The 12856-nt window shown below is 51.7% G+C and overlaps 1 protein-coding gene across 1 annotated transcript; it reads right to left on the minus strand.

Annotated features, from left to right (window-relative positions):
* Positions 1-8149: 8149 nt before the first annotated feature.
* Positions 8150-9730, minus strand: POU3F2 (POU class 3 homeobox 2). Its single transcript, XM_027079915.1, has one exon. It carries the CDS (start codon positions 9600-9602, stop codon positions 8286-8288), a length of 1317 nt encoding a protein of 438 aa, XP_026935716.1. The 5' UTR covers positions 9603-9730; the 3' UTR covers positions 8150-8285.
* Positions 9731-12856: the final 3126 nt, after the last annotated feature.

Consider the following 12856-nt stretch of genomic DNA (forward strand, 5'->3'; position numbering starts at 1 on the left):
GCCGAGGCCCACATCAAAGTTGGGGCCCCGCAAGGGCCGTGCAGTTCACTGCGTTTGGGTCAGCGTTATATTCCAGGGGCAAATAAAGTAATTTGAACATGCACCAACAGTTTTCCATAAAATACGAGTTAAAAGAAGTAATAGAACTAATCACTGTCTCCTCAAATCAAGTAGAAAACATTTCAATGCACTAATTAGAGTAATTAGAATAATAAGCCTCTGCCTATATGTGGTAAGACAATGTGTACAAACAACTTTATTTAATGTATACTGGTAATCAGCGATGCGTGCCTGCTTGAATGCTCAGCGCAATAAAACTACCCTCCGTCCGCCCAAACAATCAAATACAAATTAGTTTAATGATTGTGCCTGCTGAATGTCTTAGAAATCCACAGGCAGAGGCGAGTAAATAGAAGCATCCTTGTTTGCGTGCGTCCCCGCCCGGGCTGGCTCCGGGGCCCGGTGAGTGGCCGCGGGCGGGCGCGGCGGGAGAGAGCAGGAGGCCCGGCGCGCGGGGCGGAGGCCGGGCCGGGCGCCAGCCCAGACCTGCGCCGCGCCGGAATCCCTGCTTCTGCCCTGGCCGCCTTCCCACCCCTCCTCGGCCAGCTTCCCATCTCAGTGGCCCCGCCGCGCACCCCAGGCCCTAAGAGCCCCAGTGCCCCGCTGGGCCTGCCCTCCTCCGGAGGCGGAAGGCCTTGCTAGAACTCCCAGGGCGCGTCGACAAGGGTTTTAAGAATTGAGTGATTTCCTCCCACCAAGCGACCCTTCCCAGGGGCCTTGGGGGGACCAAGGCGGGCATCCGCCTGGGCTTCGGGTACCCAGACCCCAGAGGAGAACCCCAGGCCTCGGGTGGTGCGGCGCGGCCCCTCCCTGCTCGCTGTCCTCAGCTCTGACTTGGGACGATGGGGTGCCCAGAGGGGCTCCCAGGTTCCCTTCGCTGGGGAACTGACTTTCCTCCTGTGTAGACGTAAGAGCGACTTTAGGCCCAGCAGGGAGAGATCGGTGTCCGAGGGTTTAGAGGTTCGTTTTCCTCCCAGTTTCAGCGCTGGGAGACTCGGTTCCGCTCCACTGGAGGCAGGCAGCTGAGGTCGGGGGCAGCCACAAGTCTGATGGGTGTGGGCTGAAGCGAACACGCTCAGAACTTCGCTCACCAGCTCTCGGCTCCCTTGCTCCATTCCTTGACCCTCCCCATCTCCCCACCCCCTCTCCCCCCAAAATAGACAAACAGGACAAGGCCAAATTATCTACTTCGCAGGCAGCTTTTTTCCTCCCCAGTTTTCCTGCAGTCGCCTCCTCTGCCCTCTTCTCTTGTGGCTCCTTCTCCCACAATTGCCTCTCTCAAGCACAAAGCCATGTCCTGGGCCCAACTTTGCAGAGTCAAGCGGAAAAGCCGCGCAGGCAGAAAGCTAGGAGAGTCACTCGCCCCTGGACCCTCGACACTTAGTTGCCTCTGTGCCCCATTGCATCTCTGCCCCGGCCACGCGCGCCCCCAGAGAGGCACCGCCAACTCACCGCGACTAGGAACAACTTCCCCGGGGGCGGTGGCCGCACCCGGGGCATCTGCCCTCCTTCTTCTGACCACCAGCTCTACCCTCAGCCTGGGGTGGGCGAACCCACCAATCGCCGACCCCCCTCCGCCTCCCAGGGTCTGCCTGGAAAGGGAGAGTTCTGGAACAGCCCAGGAGGTCCGGGCTGTCCACCCTCCCCCTAGGGGTCGGGGCGCCCGAGCAGCGGGAGCCGCAGAGAATCTCCAACTCTGGCCCACACTCAGGGGCAGTTCAGCGTCCCGGAGCGAGGGCCGGGGCTGGAGTCAGGGAAGAGCCGGGCTCGTCTTCCTTCGGTCCCCCCCCACACACACACACACCGTGCCGGCTGGCCGAGGTGCCTGGGCCTTTCTCTCGGCGGCCGGGCTCCCCGAGGTGGGGGGCGCGCAGCGGGGCTGGGGCGTCTCCCGTGCGCCGTGTGCCGGGCCGACGCCCGCGCGCAGCACACTAGCCTGCCTGGCCCAGGCGCTGTCACAACTTGGAAGGAATATTGTTAGGGTAGCAAACAAACGACCCAAAGTTGTTAATGTCAAATCATTCTCTTCAGAATCCTGTGCTGTGGAACATAAAAATCCTCGGACGGGATGAGATTTCTTAATAGGAGGAGGGAAAGAACTCCCAACACTTTCCACGAGGATTTTTTGCCGGAACCGTAAAGCCCAGTGATTTACAATGGCTAATTTGTGTTACAAACCCGCAAGAAACTTTTTCTTTTTCCCACTCTGCTGCCAAACTTTGGCCATATTTAGTTGTGTGTGGCTTTCTTCTTTCCTTCTTTTTAAACAACAAACCCAGAGGAAACACTGGTGGGAGGAAAAATATATGCTCCAAATCAAAATGGACGCAGATTCAAATTTACTCCACAGCGAGGTTTCCTATCGCCGTCGTTCTGCACACCGAGAGTTAATCGTATACAATTTATAACAATCAAAATCCCCTCCATATTGCTCAGATGGGGTCCAAGTGCTCCCCTGTCTTTCTAAAATCAGTGACAAGTGAGTCTTTGTGGGGCATTTATTTTCTTCTTTTTTCTAGATGACAGCTCCCCATTCTGAGAGCAGAGAGCTGTTTGCCGCCAGCCACAGGCCACTCCAGAGCCCAGGCTCTTCATCTGCGATCCGCGTAAGGAAGTCCCCCCGACCTCCCGCCTCCAAATCCCAGACAAAGAGCTATAAAAACTCAGAAAGACGTGGAAGAAATGAACTTTAAGATATAGATGCACTTTTACTGGTGTATTAAATAACATTTCAGACATTAAAAAAAAAAGAAATACATCTTAATGTTATCAACAACCAGAATTCTAGGAACAATAAGAGAGGCCAGGGTTGTTTTGATGGGATATGATATTGTGTCTAAAACCTCTAATAGCTAGGCCAAGCAGAGTTGTTGGTATGGTAAAGGGAAAGTACTACATGATAAAGTTAATTAACTTTTTTTCTTAAAAAAAAAAGGAGGAAACAAATTTCCTAGCTTCCCACCAAACACAAGAACAATGTGAAAATATTCTGATTTTTCTTTATCTCCACAACCAAGCAAAGCCTTAAAGAAAACTAAAAAGCCATTTTCTGGCCCTTCTGTACCCACATCTACGTAAGGGTCATTGAAATAACTCTGGCCCAAGTTCTACAAAGGTGAGCAAGTTTATTCCATGATTTGCTAGCTGAGTGGCAAGCCCCTGCCACTTTTGCATTATTTCCCATCCTGAATCAAGTAGGGGCAATATGTACCAGGAGCCCTGGTTCTCTCCTAACACCATCTGCCCCCTGTTAAGAGACTATGCACCACTGAAAAAGTAAACTTTCCTGAACAGGGAAAACGTTCGTATAAATTTAGCTGTACATCCCATTTAGTCATATTGTCAAGATTCATTCATAGTAACTTCAAAGATGCATCTTTTTCTTTCATTTTAAATAAACACTGTCCCTTTTGCCTCACTGAAATACACAAACAGACCCGAAGAAACACTTTTACCTTTGACCCTCACTTCACCATCCTTCTTCCTTTTTCTGTACAAGCTCCGTTCTTTACCTCATTCTTTAACTTGTCTAGGAATTCAATAGAATCTAGAACAGAGTTCTATAAACTGATTGAAAAATCAACAAAGACAAATCACAGAGACCAGTGATAAAAAGATCATTTCTCTCACCCTGCAACCCAGCACTATGCAAGCTGCTTCCACAGTAAGGCAAATGAAAGGCAAATGAATGCAGCATATAGACACACAAGGGCAGGTACCAATGTGCTCACATGACACTTTTTCCCCATTGTTGCTGTTGCATCTCTTTATTAGTTGCTTTTGAAGACATAAGAAGATAGAAAGATTAATGCCTTTATTTCACCAGAAAATTTTGCCCACCAGTGTGTGGTTCCCACTGGCAGAAGCGGGAGGGGAAGGAGAAGAGTGCTTTTGTTGTTGAATCTGAAATATAAGGGAGGTAACTTCATGGGAACTGAGAATGTTTAGAAGTGCCAAGCGTAATATTATTTATGGTCACTCCCTCCATCTGACCTTCGCATAACTCTCCCACACGATCATTTCTTCCCCATCTTACCCCATAAAATTTAAAAGTGACCTGTCTTGAGGAAACACAGGAGCTCTTTCAGGGTGGCCGTGTTCTGCATTATTGTCTTTAGGGAAACGGAAGGGTTTGTCGTTGTGGCTAGTCAACATTTTAGGGAAGACTGCCCCACAAATTTCTCCCACTGGCAGCCATGGAGTTTTTCACCTTGGCATGCCATACACTCCCCAAACGGGCATCAAAACTGCCCAAGTAGCTCTAGAGTCTGAACGGCAAGCATGGGTCAAAACCGTGGCGTGTCCGTTTAACACGTGATGGTTTCCAGTCAGTAGCCCCTGTGGCTAAGAACAAAAAAAGCCTTCTCAAGGTCCACTCAAATGCCCTGCAGAGGGCATATGCTGCTTGTTTTCTGCTTACAACGGAGGGGGATATTGACGCAGAACTCAAATCTATAGCCAGCTTAAACATTTTACCCATCAGCATGACTGCAGTCACAAAACACTTCTTCTTTCTGTCACTTCTTGTTCAGACTATTGATAAGATCATTTGGCTGAATCTGTTTGGGACCTGTGTAATATTGACTAGGAGTTAGAAAAGATGATCAGATGTAATAAGCCCAGAAACTACCTTTCAGAATGGGCATATATATACTTAAACCACTGTTCCAGGCAGGACTTTAAATAGATCAGCAAACTTGTAAACTAATGCAACACTGCTTGGATGTCTCACTAACCTTGAACCTTGTGATGTTCCACCTAAGACTATCTGAAACAATTTGTTATTAGCATCCCCGTCTTGAGTCTTTCCCCTATGTTATTTTCTTTTTTTCACTTCTTGTTTCAGATCCTGTTTGCTTGCCTGATGAGAAATAGACACTATGGTATAAACCATTGCAAATTCCATCTTTTTCTGTAAGCCTAACAGGAACAATATAGAGGACCTACCTCTAATCACTTTGTAAACACACATAGTGCGTATTGTCAGAATCATTCTTTGTTGAAAGATATTTGTTAATTATGAAAAGGAATAATCCTCTTTACTGAGCCTTGCTCTTCTGTAGGTCCCAAATTATGTGAGGACATGTGGGTGAAGATCAAAGTCCACCTAGTTCCAGCGATGCTCTCCAAAAAAGCACAATCAGATAAGGTAAAGCTAACCTGGAAAGATGATGCAGGGGCACTGCAGATATTTCAGGGGACAAACACCTCTTTGTCAGACCATGAAATGGCAAACAAACTGAAGTTCAAACCCAATGACCATTTCAATGGAATACTACAGGCTTAGTGACTGCAAGGTTTGGGACTGATAGTTTTTGCAAAGAAAAGTGAATCAGAAGAGTATTCTCTCTTAAAAAAAAAAAAAGTTCCTGAAAGTTATAAACATGAAACCTGGCAGTATATGTAAAAAATTTATTCCAAAACTTTACGAAGTATAAAGGAAGGGAAGTGTTTTACACACAACTCAACTCAGTCAGTATAAGGTCTAGGGTTTTCCCCCCTTAAAACTTGGCACTATTTTTAAAATAAAATAAAGATATTTCAATAATTAGAACAAACTATGAAGGTATTGTGCATTTCTGTTTTATGTAGATAATAAAATATTACTTTAACATAAATATATAAGGATCTCTGCGTTTTTATTTTCCCCACAAGCACAACCAAATGTACCAAAACAAAGTATTTTTAAAGAGACTGAACAAAAAAAATTACATCCCATATAGATTTTGCTCACCTACTCATTTAAAGCTACAGAAAAACAGTTTCCAGAACCTTTTTGCTTTAAAAGAAATAAATATACATTGAGGCAGGCCACTTAAAAATGATATGAAAATATTTCCCTGGGTAGCATTAAAAAAAAAGAAAATAGACAAAGAAACGTTTAAACTATTTCTGCATTTCAAAAGACAGATATTAAACATATATACATAGTGGTAAGGTTCAGTGGTAACTTTCATCTTAGTAAACCTATGAGAGTTAGAGGAGCTATAGACACGTCCCCTGAACTCCAGCTTCTGACCTTATCCACTTGGTAATAAGAATGTGAAAATTCATTTCCTCGCTTTACCATTGGCTCTATGCCCTGCTCTGGATTGCTTCACCAAAGGCCAGTTCCCACACCTTAGGAACAGGCGGCAGGATGCACTCCCCGAAGCAGCTCCATGCCCATCTCCTTGTGACAGTCATTGGGGGAAATGAAATACAGGCAAATAAATATGCCCATTATAAGCCATCATTTATCTTGCAAAAACATTGAAAATGAAACAATCACAGGTGTTTGAAAAGACAATATAAAGCATAGTTCCTAAAACATTAACTACTGATTGCAATGCTAATCTGATGCCGAACAATAATTTTCTGGTAGTGAGAATTTAATTTCTTAAAATAAAAATGTGTCTAATAACTAACCAGAAAAAAAAGCCCCAAACTTTTAAAATGAATAAAAAGTGTTTTCCCTTTTAGCGCCCTTTTGTGCTGATTATTATTTAATATTTTAACTGATCACAGTTTAATGGTATTTATTTTCAATAAAGTTACAAGTTTTTTTTTTCCCACCTTCACTTCCCCGTAGAGTCTTTTGTTATGAGAGTTAATCGTTTTCCATCAAGATAAGGTCAAAAAACGCACTTAAAACTGTTAACAAAGGGAGAAAAGGAAGGATTGAAAATAACATTTTTTTCTACTTCATTTGGCTTTAGTAAAAGAGGTGGGAAAACTCTCCAAGTCAAACTGGTATTTTCTGTCATAAATTACAGAAGAAGAGGGTGTGGGACCTTATATATGATTTGATAAACAAATGAGCTAGTGAAGACAAAGTCAGCCTAGAGTGGAGATATTCTCTGTATGCATATGGGTATCTGTGTGCTAAGAATCACAGTCTATGCATACACCATTAAGTTCCCAGATTATTTTCTTTATGTTAAAAAACAAAAGCTATTAGAGGAACAAAGTTCAACTGCTGCTGTCAGCACAAATAATTCCTCATAATTAAGTTATTAAAACCGAAGGCAGAGAACTGTACAGGGGTGTCTGAAGATATATATTTCCCTAGTTCTCTTCGAAGTGCCACTGTCCTTCTGTTGGACAACTCTGGAAATATATTTAACCTCCACATCTCCTCTGAGCTCTTTCACAATGGGCCCGCCTGATAAAATGAAGCAATCAGTCACTCACTATCGATTTTTCTTTTTCTTCCCTCCTCAACCTGCCCCAGAAACACTGCCTGAAAATGAAGTTTACTTTGTGGCTGGTAAAAAAAAACCAATGCTTCACTTTCATTTTTGTATTCCAAACAGAATTCTTGCCTTGGATAAAGCGGGTAGACCATGCACATTTCCTGAAAGCAGAGAATTATTTATTTTGTATGAAGTCAATCGGTTTGCTTTGGTAAAAGGAGCAAATAAACGTTATACCAATGTAAGGAGGGGGGAATCTGAAGGTAATCAAAGTTCACAAACAGTAAGAATAACGAGAGGGGCAACACAAGAACATTAGAGATGGAGAGTGGCCAAAAGCTGGCTTCAACTCTCTCCGAGGAATAAAAACCAAACCAAACCAAACCAAACCAAACAACCAAACCAAACCCGGCAACTTCAAAATTAACGCTGGGAGAAAGAAAAACATGTTTGTGAATTTGTTCATGTAAACTTCAATTTTCTTGCAGTGCAAATTTATGTGGTTAAGTTTTGCCTACATCAAAGGACGTGTGTATTTTTCCCTCTTTCCTGATGGGGATCCACATTAAATAAACACTGCAGCATGTGCCAACTCCAAGCGTCAGGAGCTGTGTTTTGTGTTTATCACGGTTTGGTAGATTTTTTTGTCTTTTTGGTAATTTATTTAGTTTTGCCAGGTATTTAACTCAGTGCTAGCCATCTCTCTCTCTCTCTCTCTCTCTCTCTCTCTCTCTCTCTCTCTCTCTCTCACACACACACACACACACACACACACACACACACATTCTCTTCTCACTCTATGAGACACTCCACTCCATTGACTGGGTACTAGCCTGTAAAGGTCAAAACATATCATTACACCTGCTACCGTTTAAAGGATAGTCCAGTGCCTTAGTTGTTTTCCTTATTTTTTTTTTTTAAGGTACGGGGAAATAATAATTAAAAAGAAAAGAACAATCAGAAGTTAGAGAGGGAACAAGGGGGCCGGGAAAGGGTCGCGGACCGAAGGGGAGGGGAGCCCCGCGCTCTGCCCCTCCCCCCCGCTCGAGTTCACTGGACGGGTGTCTGTACCCCGTGGTGTGGTGGCGTGTCCCTACTCCCCCCGTACACATCCTCGGCGCCCGGCAGAGTCCCTCCGGGAGGGGTCATCCTTTTCTCTTTCTGTCTCCTGTTACAAAACCAAACTCTCACCACCTCCTTCTCCAGCTGTAAGCTGTCCGCGAGGGAGGTGATCTCCTGGGCCGAGGGCTTGGGGCATTTGAGGAAATGGCTCTCCAGAGCCCCCTTGACGCTCACCTCGATGGAGGTCCGCTTTTTCCTCTTGCGCCCCTGCGCTGCGATCTTGTCTATGCTCGTGGGGCTGCCCGAGGACGAGTCCGCCTCCTCCAACCACTTGTTCAACAAAGGCTTCAGCTTGCACATGTTCTTGAAGCTCAGCTGCAGGGCCTCAAACCTGCAGATGGTGGTCTGCGAGAACACGTTGCCGTACAGGGTGCCCAGCGCCAGCCCCACGTCCGCTTGGGTAAATCCCAGTTTGATCCGCCGCTGCTTGAACTGCTTGGCGAACTGCTCCAGGTCGTCCGAGGTCGGCGTGTCCTCATCCGAGTGCGGGTCATGGTGCGCGCCGGGGTGGCCCGGAGGGCCCTGCGGGGGCGGCGGGGGCGGCGGCTGCTGGTGCGGGTGCGAGTGCGGGTGCGGGTGGTGATCAGCGTGGTGCGGCTCGTCGTGCGCGTCCCGCAGGCCGTGGTGGTGCAGCCCGGCCGGCTGCCCGCCGGCGCCCAGCATACCGTTCACCGTGAAGCTGGGCTGCGAGTAGAGCAAGCCGCCGTTGGACGCTCCCATGGAGGGCGGGAGGTGCGCCGCAGCCGCCGCGCTCCGCCATGCCCCGGGCCCCGGGTGGTGGTTGGCAGCGTGGTGCACCAGATGCGGCGGCCGCTGCTGCTGCTGCTGCTGTTGCTGCTGCTGCTGCTGCTGCTGCTGCTGTTGCTGCTGCTGCAGGGCACCCGGCCCGTGCAGCTCGTCGCCGCGGCCGCCCTGCTGTACCACCACCGAGGGCTTGATGTCCGGCTGGCCCAAGGGGCTGGTGGACCACGGGGAGCCGTCGCCGCCGCCCCCGCCGCCACCCCCGCCCCCGCCGCCGCCGCCACCGCCCCCGCCGCCGCCGCCGTGGGACAGCGCGGTGATCCACTGGTGAGCGTGGCTGAGCGGGTGCCCGTTGCTCTGCAGCGCGCCGTAGTCGCCCTGCACCAGGCTCTGCGCCTCGCGGTAGCCCCCCGCGCCCTGCTGCATGCCGCCCGGCGGCTCGGCGTGCACGATGGAGGCGCTGGAGGTGAGCAGGCTGTAGTGGTTAGACGCTGCGGTCGCCATGACTCTCGGAGCCGGACTGAGCGCTCTGGTTAAAGGAGCCGCGCATTTGACAGTTACTTTTTCGCCTCGGGCTCCTCTCCTCGCTCGCTCTCTGTCTCTCTCCTCTCTCCCCAGCGGGCAGCTCCGACGCCCGCTCCGACGCCTTCTGTTGCTGCTCCTGCTATTACTGCTGCCGCCGCCGCCGCCGCCGCCGCCTCCCGCCCGCCCTCGCTCTCTTTCTCCTCCTCTCCCTCCTTGCTCTCTCTCACTCTCTGACTAGCTCCGCGCTCCCCCCCTCTCCCTGCTCTCTCCAGCTCTCTCCCGCTCTCTTGGCAGCGCCAGCTCGCAGCGGCACGCGCCTGGGCCCCGCCCCCTCCGCCCCCTCCCATTGGCTCCGCGCCCTTTGATTTACGTGGATACCGCTAGCAACCTCCCAGGCCGGCGCCACTGATTGGCGCAGAGCTGTCCCCTCCTCCTCCCCCTCGGGCGCGGAGTCCTCTTAGCCCTCCTCTGGTCCCCCCTCTCCACCCAATTCAGAATCTCAGAGTTCTCACCTCCCCTTCTCCCCCACCCCCGGCCTCCTCCGCCCCTCGGATGGGCCCGCCCCCCATCTGTCTCCCAAGCAGACGCGCCGGGCGGTCCCGGTGGAGGAGGGGGGCGCCCCAGCCATCTATCGACCACAGACACTTGCAAGACTTGGGTGGCGAAGGGGAGGGGGGTGTCTGTCCACCTTCTCCTCCCAATAGGGCGGGAGAGGGGGGTGAAGAAGGAGGAAGAGAAAGGCTGAGTCCCAACAAGCCATGGGGAGTCCGATTTTTTTTCACCTTGGGACACACACACACACACACACACACACACACACACACACGCCAACGTCTCATATCTAGAGCCAGAAGTCAGACTAGACCCACTGCTGAAGTCTCCTTTCCCCCACAGTTAGAATTTCAGTGCCCATGAGCTTCTTGCTCCAGGGTGTGCGGACACTTTTGCCCCAATAAAGGTCCTCTTCTTCCCCTCCACCCCGCCGCTAGCATAGGATGTCTTCCTTTTAGGTTACAGGCCCAATTGTCTTCCAGCCCCTCGGGATGAGTACCCCACGAGAGGCAGGCTCAGCCCGTGCCTCGGCTTGTAAGAGACTCCTGTCCAGGAGAGGAGTTGCCTGCTCTGACAGCGCAGCGGTCTGGACTGAAAACAAAACTCTGAAAGTCTCTGACACATTCAAACACTGGGGCGCGCGCACAGTTTTTGGTTTAGGAAACCAGGACCCTGAGCCGGTAGACCTTCGCCCTGTGCCAGGCTACAGGAGTGCCTGGCAAGGGGGTGTTCGGCCTCCGGGTGCGGGGGAGGCACCAAGGGCGGCTCCAGGAAGCGGAACCGCGGGGACTGCGTGAGCGCTTCCTCGTGCTCCTGGAGCTTTTGGATGCAACTTTTCCGTTAGCTGCTTCGAAAGGGAGGAAGAGCGTGTGAAGAAAAATGGGCAGTACTAGGGGAAACTTCCTGATCCTAAACTTCGGCGGACGCCAGCTGGTGGGTTGGTCTAACTCAGCTCCCAGGCGCTCACTGGCGAAGCTCCGTGCTTATCCTTCAGCCGTGAACTCCAGAGCGAGATTGCGGGACCCTGCCCTGGCTGCCCAGCTCTTCCCAGCGCGAGCGCGTCGCGCCGTCAGTGCCGTAGCCGCCGGGAGCAGGTGCCTGCCGCGGGTTTCGGAGCCTGCTAGCCGGGTAGCAGAGACCCGGGCGCGGACCCGTGCTGGAGCAGCGGAACCACCACGCAGGCCAGAGTGTACCGGACGGATACTGCAAAACGAATCAGAAGTTGCTGCTGGGAAGGGAAACAAACAAAAAACCACAGGGAAAGTGAGTTGTGTCCCCACCTCTCACCCTCGGCCTCGCGCGTTGTAGCCCTAGCGCTGGTGCTGCCGGTGGTCGTGAGTTTGTGAGGGAAGCCAAATCAACGCTCAAGGGGAGCAGTTTGGGGCCTCCGAGCATCTTAATCTAGACAGCAAAGTGGAACGGGCCAGAGAATTCATCATGACTAACGAGGAGCGGAGGTCTTTGGGGAGTGGCTGAGCTGTTTATAAATCACCACGTTGAGCACCCGCCCGGGCAAGGCGCTTTGGCTGAGAATTTCCACGTGCCCTCTGTTTACGAGCGTGTGTGTGGAAGAGAGAGAAATCGTTAGGGGAGGGGCGAGCCCACAGGCGGCCAACGGAACGGACCTGCATCCCCCCACGCGCGCACCCGCGCGGCGAGGCGAGGACACACACCTTGTGGCGCTGGGTTCCCGCGCAAGCGCGGAGCCACTCCGGCCGCTCGCCTGGGGGCTGCTAGGAATCCCGTAACTTTGCAGGGCTACGAAAAAATGAAAAAGTCCAAGCCTCGGAGCGCGCAGACTCGGCGGCTGGCGCCCGCGGCTTTTCGACTGAGAGTGAAGGGGATGGGCGGAGGGCAGGACCGCCTCCCTCCGCAGCAGTTCCGAGTCCCCAGCGCTGGGCGCTTGGCTCTCCCGGGGCTTTGGGAGCGCACAGGCCGCTCGCCAGCCGCGTCCCGCCCGGCCCGCCGCGCCTCTTCTCACCCCCTGCCCCCGGCGGCCCTCCTTCCCCGCCTCCCGGCTGGGAGAACTCAGAGCTCCCACAGATGGAAGGATCCAGCCGCCGGGAAGGGCCGCGTCCGGGCGCTGAACAGCTCGCCACCCTCCCCCTTCCGGGGCAGGTGTCTGCTTTTCTCTGGATTTGATTTCTCATTTCTCAAGGGACAAGGCCCTTTGCAGCCGGTGGGGTGAAACACTCGAGGGAAGAAAAAGGTTTCCAATCTCCGAGGGAACCGAGGCGGCCTGACTCAGAGACAGTTTAAAAGTCCCCCTCCCTCCTCTCCTTCTGCCTCCCTTTCCCCAGTCTCGGGCTTTGGGCGCTGGGGTGTTGGGTAGGGGAGCAAGAATAGGCTGCACGTGTACATCCCAACTTCCTGTCTGCAATGGGACTTCACTGGCGATTACTGCTCGGAGATCCATGCCACGCTGACGTCCCGGGTCTCCACTCCACCCCCACCCCCGCCTCATTTCGCTGGCAGGCGACGGAGCCGAAACGTTCCCAACAGGGTAAGCCGGGTGGTTCTACCGGATTAATACACCCAGTAAATCCCGGGGAGTACACAAAGCAATGCCCTACTCCTGGGCCTCAGCCTCTGCATCTCACCCCCACCCCCGGAGCCGGGCCAATCGCCGGGCCGGCTGGGCTGGGCTGGGCGCTCACAGTAGCTCTGGGTACCCAGCCCCC

Source organism: Aethalodelphis obliquidens, unplaced genomic scaffold (assembly GCF_003676395.1).
Source record: "Aethalodelphis obliquidens isolate GAN/ISIS:26980383/991018 unplaced genomic scaffold, ASM367639v1 scaffold3, whole genome shotgun sequence".
NCBI classification, from domain to species: Eukaryota; Metazoa; Chordata; class Mammalia; order Artiodactyla; family Delphinidae; genus Aethalodelphis; species Aethalodelphis obliquidens.